Here is a 15,340-nt window from a genome sequence, read left to right on the forward strand (position 1 = left end):
CTTTGTATGACTTTAATTAGCAAAGCCATACCTTTCTTCTGTAAACACTGAGAAAATGGAAATAACAAGTAACTTTTCTAGAAAGGACAAGTCAGTGGGAGATGTTTATTCACTCACATATCCTTGTTTAACAGCTATTCCATCTTTCCTTGTGTAGGCTGTTTAACTTGTCACTGCTGAAAATAGGCACACTGACTGTCCCCAGCTGATAGAACACAACATGCAGCAAGCACATGAAGCCCAAGGGAAATTAGGGGTAGTTAAGATACACCATGAAACAGTCGATTACTCATAATGTAAGTCTTTTAACCACTGACGTAGTTGATCCTATTGATATGACCCCAAATAGACAAACGTAAGCTTGCTTCTGACGTTTGAAGGAAATGTGTTTGAGGCAGGGAAGATACAAATAAAAGTAGAAAGGTTTTGTAAATTTCCCAGTAAAAAATCAACAGATAAAATCTATGTTACTGTGTGTGAAATTCATTATGAATTTGTGCTTAAAATGCTTCTGCAGGGATTTTTAATTTAACATTCTAGAATCAGTTTTTCACTACCACATTGAAAGTGAAGAGACATCCTCAAAAGATATGTGTTCATAGAAGATTTGTTTGTACTTGCAAGTTTTCAACTAACTATTTAATAGCTATTCTTGCTGTTAGTGACACAGGTTTTGTACAATCCAAAATTTAACATTTTGTATTTTAAGCCATATTTTGATTCCACAAAAAATCCATTTTGTGCTGTGTTGTTTGGAATGGTTATTGCACATTTATGAGTAAGGAGCAGAATTTGAATTATTTTATTACTGCAGTTGTTTCTCTAAATTCATGTTGTAAAACATGCTGTCTTGAGATAGAAGAGCTGAAGCTCCACTGCGGTGTCTCCCGGCAGTAAGGACGTATGACTAATTCAGCAGCATTGGCCACAATTAAGTGATACTTCCTACAAAACTGCCTGCATTACACTCCTTGACAGCTGCTTCCAGAATGTGTCATGCATTTCAAACAGCTGTTGAGAAGTCTGACCTGTTTAGTTTAGTGTATGACTTGGTCATATAAAAACACCACACAGATAACAGGGATTAAATTCAACTAAATACAGTCATGGGCTAAATAATCACTTAGTGGAATATATAGCCCTAGCATCATTATGCTTTTGAGAAAATTCAGACTGATGATTCCAAAAACATCCAAGTTGGGCATTCCATTGATCACCATTGCTCAGACTGTTGAATGGCCCTCCTAAACAGATTCATCCCTAACCTGTAGGTGTATATATCCAGAATCAGTTCTCTAGGCCCTTCATACAGATGTCCAAATATCCAACACTGCATGCATTAAAATGTTTAATACTGTGTTTGAAAGCTTATTTATACAGAAAATCTCCATTACTACAATTACATTTTCCTATCACTTGACATGCAATGTCAGCTAAAAGCCAGTTTTGGGCTTCTGTGGCTTATTTACTGTACAGCTTATGCCAAGCTGATGGAAGTCCCTTTTTTCATACTTCAGATTTTCCTGGAGTAGCTGGGTTCTTCAAGGTTGTGATTTTTATTTTGTGTGTCAGTGAGACAGAAGACTGTCATTCCCTCAGATGTGTTTTTGTACTTTGCAAGGTGGTTGTGTTACTGGACATATAAGTGAAAAAACCTGACAAGAAAAATGGAGAAAATAATGAAAATTGCATCTGGTATTTTTTATTTGTATTAGCTCTTCCCCAAGTGCACTTTTCGCAGTTCATGGGTAGGCTTTTAGGTTCATGTTTTTTGTTTGATCATTAATTTCTTAAATTTAGCCACTCATAGAGATAGATGTTAACTTCTCTTATTACTGGGCTTGTTTTTGGTACAGGTTTTGGGTGATGCCTGCTTAGAAACTCAATAAAACAGCATAGACAGGGAAATGCAGAATATTTAATAGGTGAAGAAGTAAAGCTACAGGCCAAATACAGAGGTAATTGCCTAGTATTTTAATAACTGTTAAGGTTAATTCTTGAGAATCTCACAGTATCACAGTAATTTAACACATTTTAAAAATTTGCTAGAAGAGCTAAAGATAAGCATAGTAACATGCATAATGATTTCACTAACAGCTAGATTGCTGTCAGTTCTTTTGGTAATGAATTACATCATTGCAGCATTTAAGCAAATGTCAAAATATATTTTTCTTTGAGAATCCTCTGGCTTGAGGTACCTTGGTTCTTCCTAATAGCAGTATTTTAGATATGCATATTACCATTCCTGATTACCTTGTTGTAACTTGGATGAAACAATTGCAGACTGAAATAATCAGTACTGAGAACAAAACTGAGTGGGTTTTTTTGCAATGCAAAGCAGCTTGGCAGAACTTGTAGGTCTCAGTGTTCTTTGACAGCACGAGTCAACACTCCTTTCCAAAACACAAGCCCTACCTCCCTCTACAGATGGGATAAGGAAAACCAGATACAGTCTGCAGTTCAGCACATTTAGCCTGCATCACGTGTATAATCTCATAAATGAATGGAAGTTATGCAAACTCGTACAGAATGCACTTATCTCATGGGCTTTGAGCACCACAATTTCAGATTAATGCTTAATCCTGCAAGTGTTTTGCTTTTTCCATTGTCATTTATCTGGACCCTCTAACTCGAGATTCTGACAAAAAGTAATCTAGTGTATGGGGTGCATTCTCAGTGAGAAACACTGTCAGATCTTAGGTGCCCAGCAGCTACTGGCCCAGTCATACTGCTTTGTATCCAGATCACAGTGAGATCCAGAAATACATCCAGATGCCAGCTCATAATGCTCATAATGTCCTATTTTGGGATGTTTTTTTGACAGAATCATTATCATATCTTTTCCTTTGTAAACCAAACTGTTTAATATTTTGTGTATAAATACCCGAAGTGAGGGTACCAGGAGGATGGAGCCAGGCTGTGCTTGGTGGTGCCCAGCAATAGGACAGGAGACAATGGGCAGAAACTGATGCACAGGAAGTTCCACCTGAACATGAACTTCTTTACTGTTCAGTGACTGAGCACTGGAACAGATTGTCCGGAAAGGCTGTGGAGTCTCCCTGACTGGAGATATTCAAGATCCCTCTGGATGCAGTCCTGTGCAATGTGCTCTGGGATGCCCCTGCTTGGGCAGGGAGGTTCCACCAGATGACCCACTGAGGTTCCTTCTTGTTAACCCGACTCATTCTGGGATTCTGTGATATGTATTATTAACTGTCTCTTCAGGCAGAGGGTCTCCCTGTGCCCACGCCGCTCAGCGCGGCTGTGCTGTGCTCGCCCAGGACACGCGTGTGCCCCAAACCCGGGCTCCATCCCGCGGGCCCTGCTCCCGCCCGCCGCGGGGACCCCGGGCCCTGCCCTGAGTTAGGATGGCGGCGGCAGCGCCCGGTCACGTGGCGGCGGGGGGCGGCCCGCGCTCTCCTCTCCCGGCGGCGGCGCGCGCGGCAGGATGGAGCCGGCGGTGCTGGAGCGGTTCCACAGCCCGGGCAAGGGCAACGGCCTCCGCTCCCGCCGGAGGGTGCGGCCCGGAGAGCTGCTCTACCGCGACGCGCCCTTCGCCTACGTGCTCACCAAGCAGCAGCTGGGCAGCGTGTGCGAGCGCTGCCTGCGCAGGTACCGGCCGGAACGCAGCCGCGCGGCCGCCGCCAGCGCCGCCCCTTCCGCCGGGGCGGGGCCGCGCTGTGCCTGCGGGCTGGGGGTCTGTGCCCGGAGAGGAGCCGGCTGCGCCGGGGGCCTGGCTTGGAGAGGAGCTGGCTGTGCCGGCCGGGGTGGGGTCGGCTTGGGTTCGTGTTCCGGAGAAGAGCCGGCTGTGCCCGGTCTCGGCGGCTGTGTGCTGCCAGGGCTGAGGTTCGAGGCTTGCCGCTTCCTGCCGCTCTTTTTAACTGGGGGCTTTTTTTTTAAAAATGGCTGTTTTGAAGATGTCGCCTTTTCCCGGGCGCGGGGAGTTCCTGGGGAGGTTTCCCGGGCAGGCAGGAGGCGGCAGAGCCGGCGTGGCTCGGTGCGGTGCCGCTCCTCCGCGGCGTTTTCCCGCCGGGCCGGCGATGGCGGGAGGCTCCAGCCTCCGCTCGGGTGCTCCCAAGTCCGGCGGGGGCAAAAGGGAGCCGTGCCCTGGGCATTCGCAGAGCTGAGGAGGCACCAGCCTTCATGAAATAGGCAGCGGGCCGTGCTTGAGTTTCCTGTCGCCGGCCCGGATTTATCCCGTGTAAGGAGCACGTGGTTTTGAGACGTGGCTTAGGTGAATGCCTACCTTCCTCCCGCAAATCCTTACAAGTGGAAACCGACAAACACATAGTAACTTTCTGTGTTTGTTTAAAAGGAAACAAACAAAACTGTTTTCTGACCTTGAGCAGTTTGCCAGCAAGCTGGATTGTGATGGAGCTGTTTGAAGAACATCTGTATATTAATATCTGAAATATACTGCTAGATAAGCCAAACCCCTGTATAATTGCCAAGACATGAAGAAGAGAGACAGGAGAAAATTCGATACTGCCAACTTTTCTTTTTTAGGTTTTTGCTTTGGTTTGATTTTTGTTTGGGTTGGTTTTTTTGGGGGGGGGTGGGCAAGGGAGTTATTTTGAAAATATTTGAAGTTTTGTTTGTTGAAACAATCCAGGTGATTTGCTTCAGTAGTTTACAGGGCATCTCAGCTTCTGTGTAAAGATACGAGAATGTGATCCTCATTTAATCAAAGAAAAATTTGTCAATGTATCCCAGCCAATGCTTGCATCTTACTTCAGCGCATTGAAAAAAAATCCCAACCAAAGCAAAAACCCAACAAAAGCTCCTCACCCCCCCCCCCCCCCCCCCCAATTAAACACCAAACTCAAAAGATTTCTGGCTGTTTTATCTGTGAAGTCTGACTTGTGACATCAGAATCCTTTGGGGTGGTGACTGAACATTTTCCACTTGAAGTTGTGAGAGAGAGACTTCAGAAGACAGGCTGAGTGCAGCAACAGGTGGAATAAAAGTGAGTCTGAGGTGTTCGGATGTAGATGTGTAACCAGGGCATGTTTTGTTGGGAAAAATAATGGTGTTACCAACTTGTTTATCATGAGAGGTTATTAATTCGTGTTTCTTTTTTTTTTCCCTAAATAGTGATAGCAGTTTAATTAAGTAAATAAGGAAGTAAAAAATATTTTTCCACCAGTCTGTCTTCCTTTGCAAAATGTGCTGTGGCTAGACAGAGTTTATAGATCAAGACTGTCCAAGCTGACATTCATCTAATTAAAGGAGATATATATACATCCATACAGAGAGCTCAAGTTTTTTTTTTTTTCCTTTGGTAATGTATAGAAATTAATCAAATGGTGAAGTACTGCTAAACTATGATGTGAAATAGAACTGTTTCATCAATCTGTTTTGATCTGGTTGAATCTGTTGTGGTCATTGTTCAAAGTGAGGTATCAGAAAAACATTACTGCTCATTTCCAGGACTACAGATAAAAGTCACGTTGTCCACTGGTTTTCCTGTTTTTCACTCTGATCTTTAGGTGGCAGTACAGGAACACAAATTTTAAAAAAGTCTAGTTCTTAACATTGATTTAGTGTTTTAGCAATTCTTTTATATATGTAATTAATGTTTGAGGCTTTACACTGTGACGTGTAATTCTATACTTTTTTTTGTCTCTTGGCTTGTAGTAGTGAATGTTGTTTGATGCAGTTTCAGGCTGTATGAGAAGTGCTGGGTGAGCCAGAAGATGGGTAATGAAGTGCAGAGTATCTTCCTTATGGACTGCCTGCTGAGAGGCAGCATGGTCTTGCCAGAATTTGGGGTCACAGGCTTGTGATGGTGCTGACTTACTCTATGACCTTGGCCAAATTCCTACAGGAATGGTCTGATGTACCAAAGCAGGGGAAGGTTGGCTGTTGTCAGTTTGCTGCTCTGTTTCAGAGAGGAAAGCTCAGATAGTGCAGTAGTTCTGCTTAGTCTTACCTCAGTTAAAGTGACTATTATTGTGGATTTAAAGTGCTGAATTATTTATATACAAGGACAAATATATATATATATATATATATATGTATTTATATACACATAGTGCATCTAATGGTAGAAAGATTAACAACCCATCCTTATCTTACTGGGCTGTTGGTACTGTTTTTATAGTGACAATAATTTTTTTGTCAGTGTTGTTAGGTCTACATTGTAGACAGATGGCAGATTTTTGTAATTGTCTCCCCTTTTGTGATTTCTTCTTATTCAAACAGAACCCTGTATTTTCTAATGAAGAGGTTCATGTTTTTTATACAAGGCTGGGCTAAAATACTCTGCTCTAGATGGTTTAATATGATAGTGTAGCTGTTTGAATGGTATTCTGTTAGCAATTATAAAAAATACTGTCCTGAAATAGGATACATAATAAAGATTTGCTCTGAAGTACAAATTTTGATGAAGAAGAGTGCTGACAGTGTGTATTTCTATGGAAGCAGTGTCTTGGGAGAGAACATGATGTGTTGCATGATGGTACGTTTTTTGTGAGAGTATCTGTAGTGTTCAGGTCAGTCATCTGGAAACATGCTGGTTTTACTTTTATGGAAGTCTGACAAAATTTGAATGGCCAGCATCTTTTCCCAACAATTTCCTGGGGAAAGCCACAGAAAAGATTATTCTTCTCTTACTAATGAAAGGTTTTCTGTATGGCTTCCTTCATGCTTTAATACCTCTTTAATGTTCATCTGACTTTCAGATTTTGAATTGAGAATATCCCCAGCCTGTTACAGACTGGGAATCAAAATGAAGTGAAAGTCAATTTTTGTGGGGTATGCCCAGCCCCTGCCCTGGAGGGAGGCCTGCTGAGATAAGGAGATTGCTTAACCTCCCAGCAGAGCTCCCCCTGGAAAGGCAGCCACTTTCAGTTATGGTGAGAAGAAGACAGACCCAGAATCCTCTGGGAGACCCTGTGCAGATCCTTTGTAACCCACTGGCCTTTACCCTCTGACACCCACTCCTGTATCCCTATAAGATCTAGCCCTCTGCCCCTGTGAGAGCAGAGAGAGTTCGTCCCTGGCTTCCCTTTGCCGGGTATGGACTAATAAAGCTGCCCCATGCAGAACTGCTATGCGGGTCTCTCGTCTCTCTCCTCCTGGTCTGGCCTGGAGACTGCCCTGCAGAGCAAAGAGCTGAAATCACGAGCTGACAATCACTAAAGAGCTGACAGCTTCTCTGCAAGGGCGCTCTGGGTACAGCTGAGGGAAGACACTGGGCCTCGGGAAGATGATTCCTCACGGGACCATCTCTCTGGTCCGGTCACTGCTTCCTGGGTCAGAGTTACTGACCCCACACCAGCCGCATCAAGTTATACCTTTGATGTTTGCTTTTCACAAAACATTGCTGTGATGCCTTGTAGTTACAAGAACCCACTGCAAGAAAGTTTAAGTCCTGGTTGATATGTAGCAGCAAGCAAACAAAGTTTCTAGAATCCGAGTCTCAGAAAAAGTAGAAAAAAGAGGTAATACCATCCTGCTTCAAAATGCTATACCACTTCTGCCTTTAAGGGAAATGAATATATGAGAATAAGTAATGAACAATATTATGTATGGACTATGAAATGAAAGGCATTAGTGTTTCTTGTTTGGGTAAGGTCAGAGGTTCAGACTCTGGAAGTGGATTAACAGGAAGTATGAATGTATTTTTGAATGACTACAAGTTTTCGAACATATTTAGAAAGGGGAAAAGCATTAAAGAGCATTAAAACTAGAAGTGGTGATAGACAACGTTAGAAGTGACAGCAAACATTATTGGAGTACGGGAAATATAACCAAAAATTGCCTGAATAGTTGGGTAATTACAAGGTACTAAACACAGGCCAGCAACTGTGTGCTCCTTGCTCTATTTCAGCTGATTTAAAAATAGCTAAGTGGAAACACCTTTACATTCAGAACTGTGCATTCAGTCCTGTGTCTTCAGCATTGACACACTCCTAAATTGGCTGCTTTGTTATTGTTATTACTACTGTTATGACTACTGCTACTAATACGACATTGTGTCACTGTTATCATCATCATCACCATGCAAGTTGGCATACCATTGTTAAAGTATGGAATGCCTAAGATAATGATAGCCTGAAGGTACAAAAATACCGTTAATTTTTAACCGTGGTGTGGAATTTTTTAAGTAGAGAGAAGCAGGGTTTGATTCAGAAAGAGAAGGACAAGGGAGGTGGTTGTGATTGCGTGATCCTTCCTACCACTTTGACCCTGGCTTGAAGCTGTGTGGTTCTGCCTGAGGACAACTAGTTGTTAACTGTTCAAGTGTACCCCTTTCACACTGCAGCAGAGAGGTCAAGAGAGGAGAGGAGCTCATTATTTTGGCTCTGTAGGAATGGGAGTTTCTCCACGAAGGTTTAGTCATTCACCAGTAAAGCTAAGATGCTTCCTTAAGCACCAAAGAGAGTGTCTCTCTTAGCACAGCATCCAAGTTCTGCTGCTTCCAGCTTTGCTGGGTGATTAGGTGCAAGCTAATGGACGCTCTTTCATTACATGATGTTTAGCATGTATGAGACTTCCAGTGATGCACAAGGCTATAAAATCTAGACTGCCTCCTCATTTATATCTGAAAAATACTTCTGTTGCTGGTTATTACAGAAATAGCTTTAAATTTATGCTAGTTTCTTGAAAACATCCTGTTTTGTCGCTCTAGGTGTTCCTAGTATACTTATATTTTGTTCTACAGGGATTCTAAAGTATGGAAAACTAATATTTGATGATACATTCTTTGACTTTTAACTTTTCATCAATTCTCAAATGAAGATAGTTAAGTATTATAGTTCTTTAGATATGTTTTATGGTTTGCTTGTATGAAAAGGTGTTTCGGGTTTTTCCCCTCCTGTGGAATACTGCATTTCCATGGTTGTTTATAGAATGGAACAACAACATTTAAAAAATTCCTTAAATGTATGTAAGAACATAATTCTTAGACTTACCACACAAGTGAATAAAGTTGGTCAGCATGATTTGGTGCCATGTCAATAAGTCAACAAGGTTTTTTAGATGTGAGAAGTATGGCGTGTTTCATGTCCCTTCAGTGACAGGCAAAATTCTAGAAAGAGTTCCAGTAGTTTTCAAGATGCAGAACCTCTTATGGAGTAGAGGAATATAAAAAAAACTTATTAGTATTAATTACAGTGTGAGTATTAGGAGCAGGTATGTTTTTGTACTTTGGGGGTAGGATGATCCTGGGAATGATATGCTCTAACTTGATGGAGCATTCTGACAGTTAGCAGTGAAATTGCAGCGCTGTCTCTTGATGTACCTGACGTGTAAAGTAAGAGCAATGCATGTGAAATAAAATTGTATGTGAGACAGGAGCTATACAAAGTATAATTTGAGGTTCCATGTACATTTCTGAGAGTGTTTCCCAAGACCTGAGAAAGCAAACACCACCACCACCACCAGCAGCAGTAATGTTTCTCTCTGAAGCTGAATGACAGCCTGAAGAAAGGCAGCTTTTTCCTAAGAAGAGACTCTTCCCCCCCATCTCAATTTACTCCCATAGTGTTGAAGCAACTTTATGAAAAGCAGTAGAGAAATGCTTTTTTTCTGCCCTCATGCCAGCGGGACCCATAGAAGTGGCTTTCAGGCTGCTGTCCCATGCTGCCAGGAAAATCCTCTGTGAGAGAGAGTGAAAACATAGACTGTGCTTTCCTGCGGCATCTCATCCAGAGAAGGTCTGTACCAGAAATTACAATCTCCATCTCCCATTCCTTCTGTTTGGAGTCAGGTTGAAGGTGGGGAGGAAGGAAGCTCTGGCATTCAGGATAGCATTCATACGAAGTTGTCCTGGCCTGCCTGCCTATTTGGTTTACTTTGCTCTCAGCACCCTTTTTTTGTGTGGTCAGGAGTTTCATGTGTTGCTGTTAGGAATATCCCTTGGTAGGTGTTTTTGACTGACTGTTTATTCATCTTGGAGGCTTGTTTTGAGAGTGTAATTCAGGTTCTGTTAGCTGGAAACCCTTCTTTTCATTGCATAGTAGTTTGGTCTTCAATTTGTGCCTCCTCACTGCTTTGGATACCTTGGGCTTGCTTTAGGTAATATATGGTCACTGCTAATCTCCTTCCCTTCCTCCCCTGCCTTGTGGCCTCAAAACTGTTGTTCTTGTCTGCTGCTGCCAACCTGACTCTGCTCCTGTAAATAACAGGAGAAATAGAAAAGGGAGAGGCATTGTTAAAAATAAATTCTCCCAGGTCAAAAGTTTTTATTGCCATGCCTGTCATTTATGGAAAATGAAAATTTTAGACATGCTTTAAAGGGCCCTAAAGCTATTACTGTGTTGGGATTTTGTGTATACAATTTTCATGCTTATACTGCTCTGTAATTTGAAAGTTATTATATCAAAATTGTTGTCCTGTCAAGCTGTGACTGACCATTTAAATTGTAGTCATCTTGTCGATTTTACTCAATTTAGGTTTTACTGTGTATCTGCAATCCACACCTGATACTGTATTTCTGTTCTGCATGGTGCAGTACCTAATATTACCATTTAAAATTATTAATATACTCTGCATAAATACTCTTTGCTTGCAGTTATTGATAAAACAATGAAAATAAGTTTGTGGATTGGATTGTCTTTAGTATGCATTCCCTTAGGTTGAACTGTAATTGTGCAAGTACAAAATTATAATCAGCACTAAGAGGGAAAACATCAGTGATTAAAATATGGTAACCTCTAGCTAATGTAATGACACAATTAGTTCCAGATATTTCCCAAAGAAAGTTTTTAATTATGTGTAAGTTGCTCAAAGTTTTGTACTGCATTAGGAAATTATTGTTTAAATTCTTTAAGAACTGTTACTGATATGTTGTCCATAGGTACTGGAATTCTTGGATTGTTAATGGTTGCTTCCATTGTGGCTGTACTCAAAAGCCACTCTGTGCTTTTGCCTGTATGGTGTATGGAATGATGCAGTTTTCCCTTGAAGAATCTTCTTGTCTTCAGAGCCAGTTGCTACAGCTGTTTTGAATTATCCAAAATTAGAGGGGTGAGGCTGATAGAATTTTCTGCATGTCTCTCTACCCCACCCATTCATATTTTGAAGTTATGGATCTGCATGACAACTTACCTGATGTGCTGGCTAGGAGCTGCTGAAAGGGCAGGCATTCTTCTCTCCTGAGTCCTTGCTCTCCTTCCTGCATGCACCTTCTGCTTCTCATTTGGCACTTTGCTGCTTATGTGACCTATGATACACTGGTGCAGAGAAATAAACTGGCAGAAAACATGCTTTACCAAAATAAAGAAGTCTTAGTGCCCTTGAATCAGCTTAATGCTAGGGGAAGAGAGCTGAAGTGGCCATTGAACAGGGGTCAAGGTCTGATGGTCAGGGCTGTGCTGTCTGGTAGTAGCTGGCCTTTAGCCTGCTGCAGCTAAAAATGAAACTGTACGAGGGACAGTTAGGGGAATTTCTGAGCTCTTACCGATATCTTTAGGACAAGTAGGGCTTTCAGGTGTGCAGGATTGACTGGATTGTTAGTGTTGAGGACAATTTTTTCTGCCTTGTAGTCCAGTCTAGTTCCGTGAGACCCCACCCTCATTTCTTTACCAAGTCATATTTCAGTCATATTTTACTTCCTCAGAAGCATTTCCTAGCTTCAGTTTAGCAGAAGAAACATTGCAGACATTTGCAGTTGTTTCTTACCACCTTTGACTGAAGTCTTGGTAACATGGGAGTGTCTCAACTTTTCTGATTTCATTTTTGAAACGGATTTTACTTATTTTGGGATCTGTGCTTATCAATCACAATTCTCACAGTGCCTCTGTGGCTGAATGGGAGATTTTATTTAGAGGCCAAGTTGAAGTTTTGAATCATTTCCAAGGGTGTCCTATGACTCTAGGGTCAGTGTCAAGCGACACAATTTGTTGAACACCAGTAATCTTGTGCTAACTCAAGCTGTAATCCCCTATTCATGCAATATTTAGCTTTCCTGTTTATCATCATAACTGCTAGCTGCCTTCAGCTCAGGGTTTGCTTTGCTATTAATTTCATTGGTTAAGCTTAAGTGAAATTACAGACTGATTTTTTTAAAGTATCTTCTTGGCCTCTGAGTACCTGATCCTGCTGTCAGTAGGTAGGAAATACAATTTTGGCTTGACTCAGGGTGGGCTTGCCCTTGGGTGTTCGTGTAGTGTTTGTGTGCTTCCTGTGTCATCAGGTTTAAGCATTCAAAGGGAAAAAAGCCAGCAAGTGTGTTGAGCACTACTTATGAGGGTGTGATTAGGAGTGGGTATGATCTCAGAATCACAGAAGATATAGAAGTGCAGAAAAGGAGTAAAAGATCATCACGGAGTTAAAAGAGGAAATGAAAACGGTCTTATCAACTGTAAACCCCTTCTTACAATTCACCCAAATATGGCTCATTCATACAATCTAACTGAAATGTCTCATTCAACTGCTCAGAGTGTGCACTGGTGACCTGAAAAGACAACTTCTGTGGTGATGGCATTCTTGGTAGTGGGAAGGAGCATGGTAGAATAGGGAGAAAGAAGTGGAGATGTTTGGTGAAGCATGGTCCTCAGGGAGGAGGGGTTTGTCTCAGGAAATACTGAGCGTGAAATAAACTGTCTGTGTTTCCTAGGGTAAAATACTTGTTCAGTGTATTTTGTACTTCTTGGGCAGAAACTTGTTTTTATTTATTAGTCAAGAAGAGCTTGAAAGCAGCTCACTTGAACATAAAGGTTCAAACTGGAGTGCTGTCTTGGTGTTTATTTATTTTTTTTTTTTCCCTGTTGTGTTAAGTACTACTCCTCCCTGGTACGATAAACTATGACACCTCTTCTTCCAGCTGTGGCCTGACTGCTGTTTTCCATCACAGAAATAGAGCCTGCTACTCCTTCTGAGATAAGTGGTGTACCAAGGGAGACTTGCTATGTATAAAAGTATATCTCATAAATTTTATCTCCTCCATTTCTATGCACCCTGTGTGTGAGAAATAATTTCCACTTTGCAGATCATTGTGTTTGAAATCTTTACTGAATATTGTATAGGATGAGAAAATTTATGCCAGGCTAGTACACTATGGTTTAATTTCCTCTGAAAAAAAAGTTAAGATTTTTTTTTGATCAAACTCTGGATACATATATTTAAGCATTGAGTGAATGTTGGTGTGGGTTTGTACTTCGTGTAGCTGGCTTTGATTTCTGTGGTATATTGACTCCAAGTCCTTCAGCTGTTGAAAGTATCTTAGTCCAGATTTCTGAAAAAGCAAAAACAGATTGAAAGATTTAAAAGAAAAATTGAAGTGGGACCGAAAACCACTTCAGATTTATGGTCATAAGCATCTATGTTGTTTTAACAAATGAGACTGGCTACTCAGCTATTTATGAATTTTATCCACTTGTCATACTAAAAGAGTCATAGTAGTTGATATTCCTGCACAACAGATGGAATAGCAATGGAAACAATTTCTTGAAATACTATATGAAACTCAACATGTGGTGATTGATTTATCTGAAGTCTTTGCCCCAGGAAAAAGAGGCTTTGCAGCAATCCACACAAAATATGTATGATATCAGGTATAAAACAGATACAGCGATGAAATGTATTTTATCATCAGTAAGATCTTGTACAGTATTATGTTGGGTCTTTTTTTGTTTGTTTGTTTTAGTTTTGGTTTTGTTCCACAAAATAAGCACATCATACTTATGTAAGTAAGTATCTCTTACTCTAAAAATGTCCCTTTCTGTGGCTAAGTAAGTAGGTGACTATGCTGATGAGCACTAAAAAGAGTGACAGGAATAAAAATAGCAGTTATAGAAGCTCTTAGTTAGCAACCCAGTTGCTGAAAGAAGTTAATCTTGCCACTCCTAATGGATACCTGGTATTTTATTAGACATGTAGTCAGCCTATGTATTGCTTATATGTGGGTTTTGCCGCCAATTAATAGCCTTTGCTGCTTTGGCAGTCATTTTGATTGAATTGCACTGACTGTTTTATGTGATTATTGCTTTATTCTGTGTTCTGATAAGTTAAAACTACTTAAATTCAGTTTTTAATGAAACTCCATAAGGAGTGCCGGCTTGCTGAGCGTTGTATGCAAAAGAATTATGCAAAAAGACCCCTCAAAAGACTCTGAAAATTTGTTGTGGGGTTGTTTTATTGGATTCACCTTTCTACTGGAAAGTGTACTGACAGGAGAATCCTGTTGCACGTATATAAAATATGACACAGGTTGGATTCATTCGTGCTGAGTTAATGCCCCCTATGGAATTTAGGATAAAAAATAAATGAATGTGTGGAATGTGGTATGTGTGTGCCGAATTACATATTCAACTAATTTTTCATTGTTTGGGGAGTTACTGGATTTTTCAAGATTTTATTTTGATGGTGTTTGTTTTATTCAGTATTTCGGGCAGCATTTACCTTTCTGCTGCTGTTGGCTGCATTTCTATACACATCACATTACTTGTGTTTACAACCCACTTGTAAGGACTGGTTATCATTTTTCTCCTTTCTCCTTCATGGACAGTCTTTGAGCACAATTTGGGGGAAGGGAGTCAATAGAATCAAAGAATCACCTCTTTTTTTGATGTCTTGCTCATGTATAAAACTGAAGATATTGTCAGCTGATGTGTATATTTTAATGCATGTATGAGGAGTGTGGCAGATGAAGGATAACCTTGTAGTTCAGATACATAATTGGAGGATTACAGCTCTTCTTTTGTCTGTTAAATTTAATGAGGTCTTTCCTTGATTATTTGTTTGAGAGGGGTTTGAGGTTTATTGCACTCACCCATATATTTAGAAGTTGTTGATAGCATGTCAAATAAAAATATTTTAATTATATGTTTGTATATCACCTTCAGGGCAATATTTGACCTTAACCCACTTGAAAATCCTAAAAAGTGCTTATAGGCACCAGAAAGCCTATCTGCTGTAAATTTACCAGTACCGCTAGGAAACTATCCAACACCAACAAGTTTATGTGTATACTTGGAATTAACACAGCTTTTTAAAATTGGTAAAATACATCCTAATTCTGCCAGAGCTGAAAGCTCTGCCATGCAAAACTTTGTGGTCCTTGCAATTTGCTGGATGATATGATTGTTCCTTTCGGTTTCAAAAGCTGTGAAAATTGCTTGTCCTTGGCAAAAAAAAAAAAAGTTTGTGTGGAAAAAAAATGCAGCTTAACTGATATCATAGAAGGAACAGTAAAGAGGCCAGTGGAATGGGAAATACAACAGACTAAAGAAAATGTCAGTGGGAAAAATTCTTTACTTGAAATGGACTCAGGAGACATAACCTGGAGAGCTGCTCTTAGCAGAAGGGATATTAAATATTTCTGGGAAAAACTGATCATAAGGGAAGAGCACGGCAGTTTTTTAAAGTACTGGTCAGGTATGGATGATATTGT

At 40.8% G+C, this 15,340-nt stretch overlaps 1 protein-coding gene across 7 annotated transcripts in view; it reads left to right on the forward strand.

Moving 5' to 3' along the window:
• The first annotated feature begins 3,410 nt into the window (after window positions 1-3,410).
• Window positions 3,411-15,340, forward strand: part of SMYD3 (SET and MYND domain containing 3) — a 397,555-nt gene continuing 385,625 nt past the window's right edge. For 4 of the 7 annotated variants that reach the window (XM_032102627.1, XM_032102629.1, XM_032102628.1 and 1 more), the window contains exon 1: window positions 3,411-3,612. In XM_032102627.1, the coding sequence (XP_031958518.1) occupies window positions 3,449-3,612 (164 nt within the window). In that variant the 5' untranslated portion in view covers window positions 3,411-3,448. Of the gene's footprint in view, window positions 3,613-3,691; window positions 3,847-15,340 lie in introns of those variants that run through there. The other 3 variants (XM_032102631.1, XM_032102634.1, XM_032102633.1) reach the window with 3 other exon arrangements.

The sequence above is a fragment of the Corvus moneduloides genome, chromosome 3 (assembly GCF_009650955.1).
Source record: "Corvus moneduloides isolate bCorMon1 chromosome 3, bCorMon1.pri, whole genome shotgun sequence".
Lineage (NCBI taxonomy): Eukaryota > Metazoa > Chordata > Aves > Passeriformes > Corvidae > Corvus > Corvus moneduloides.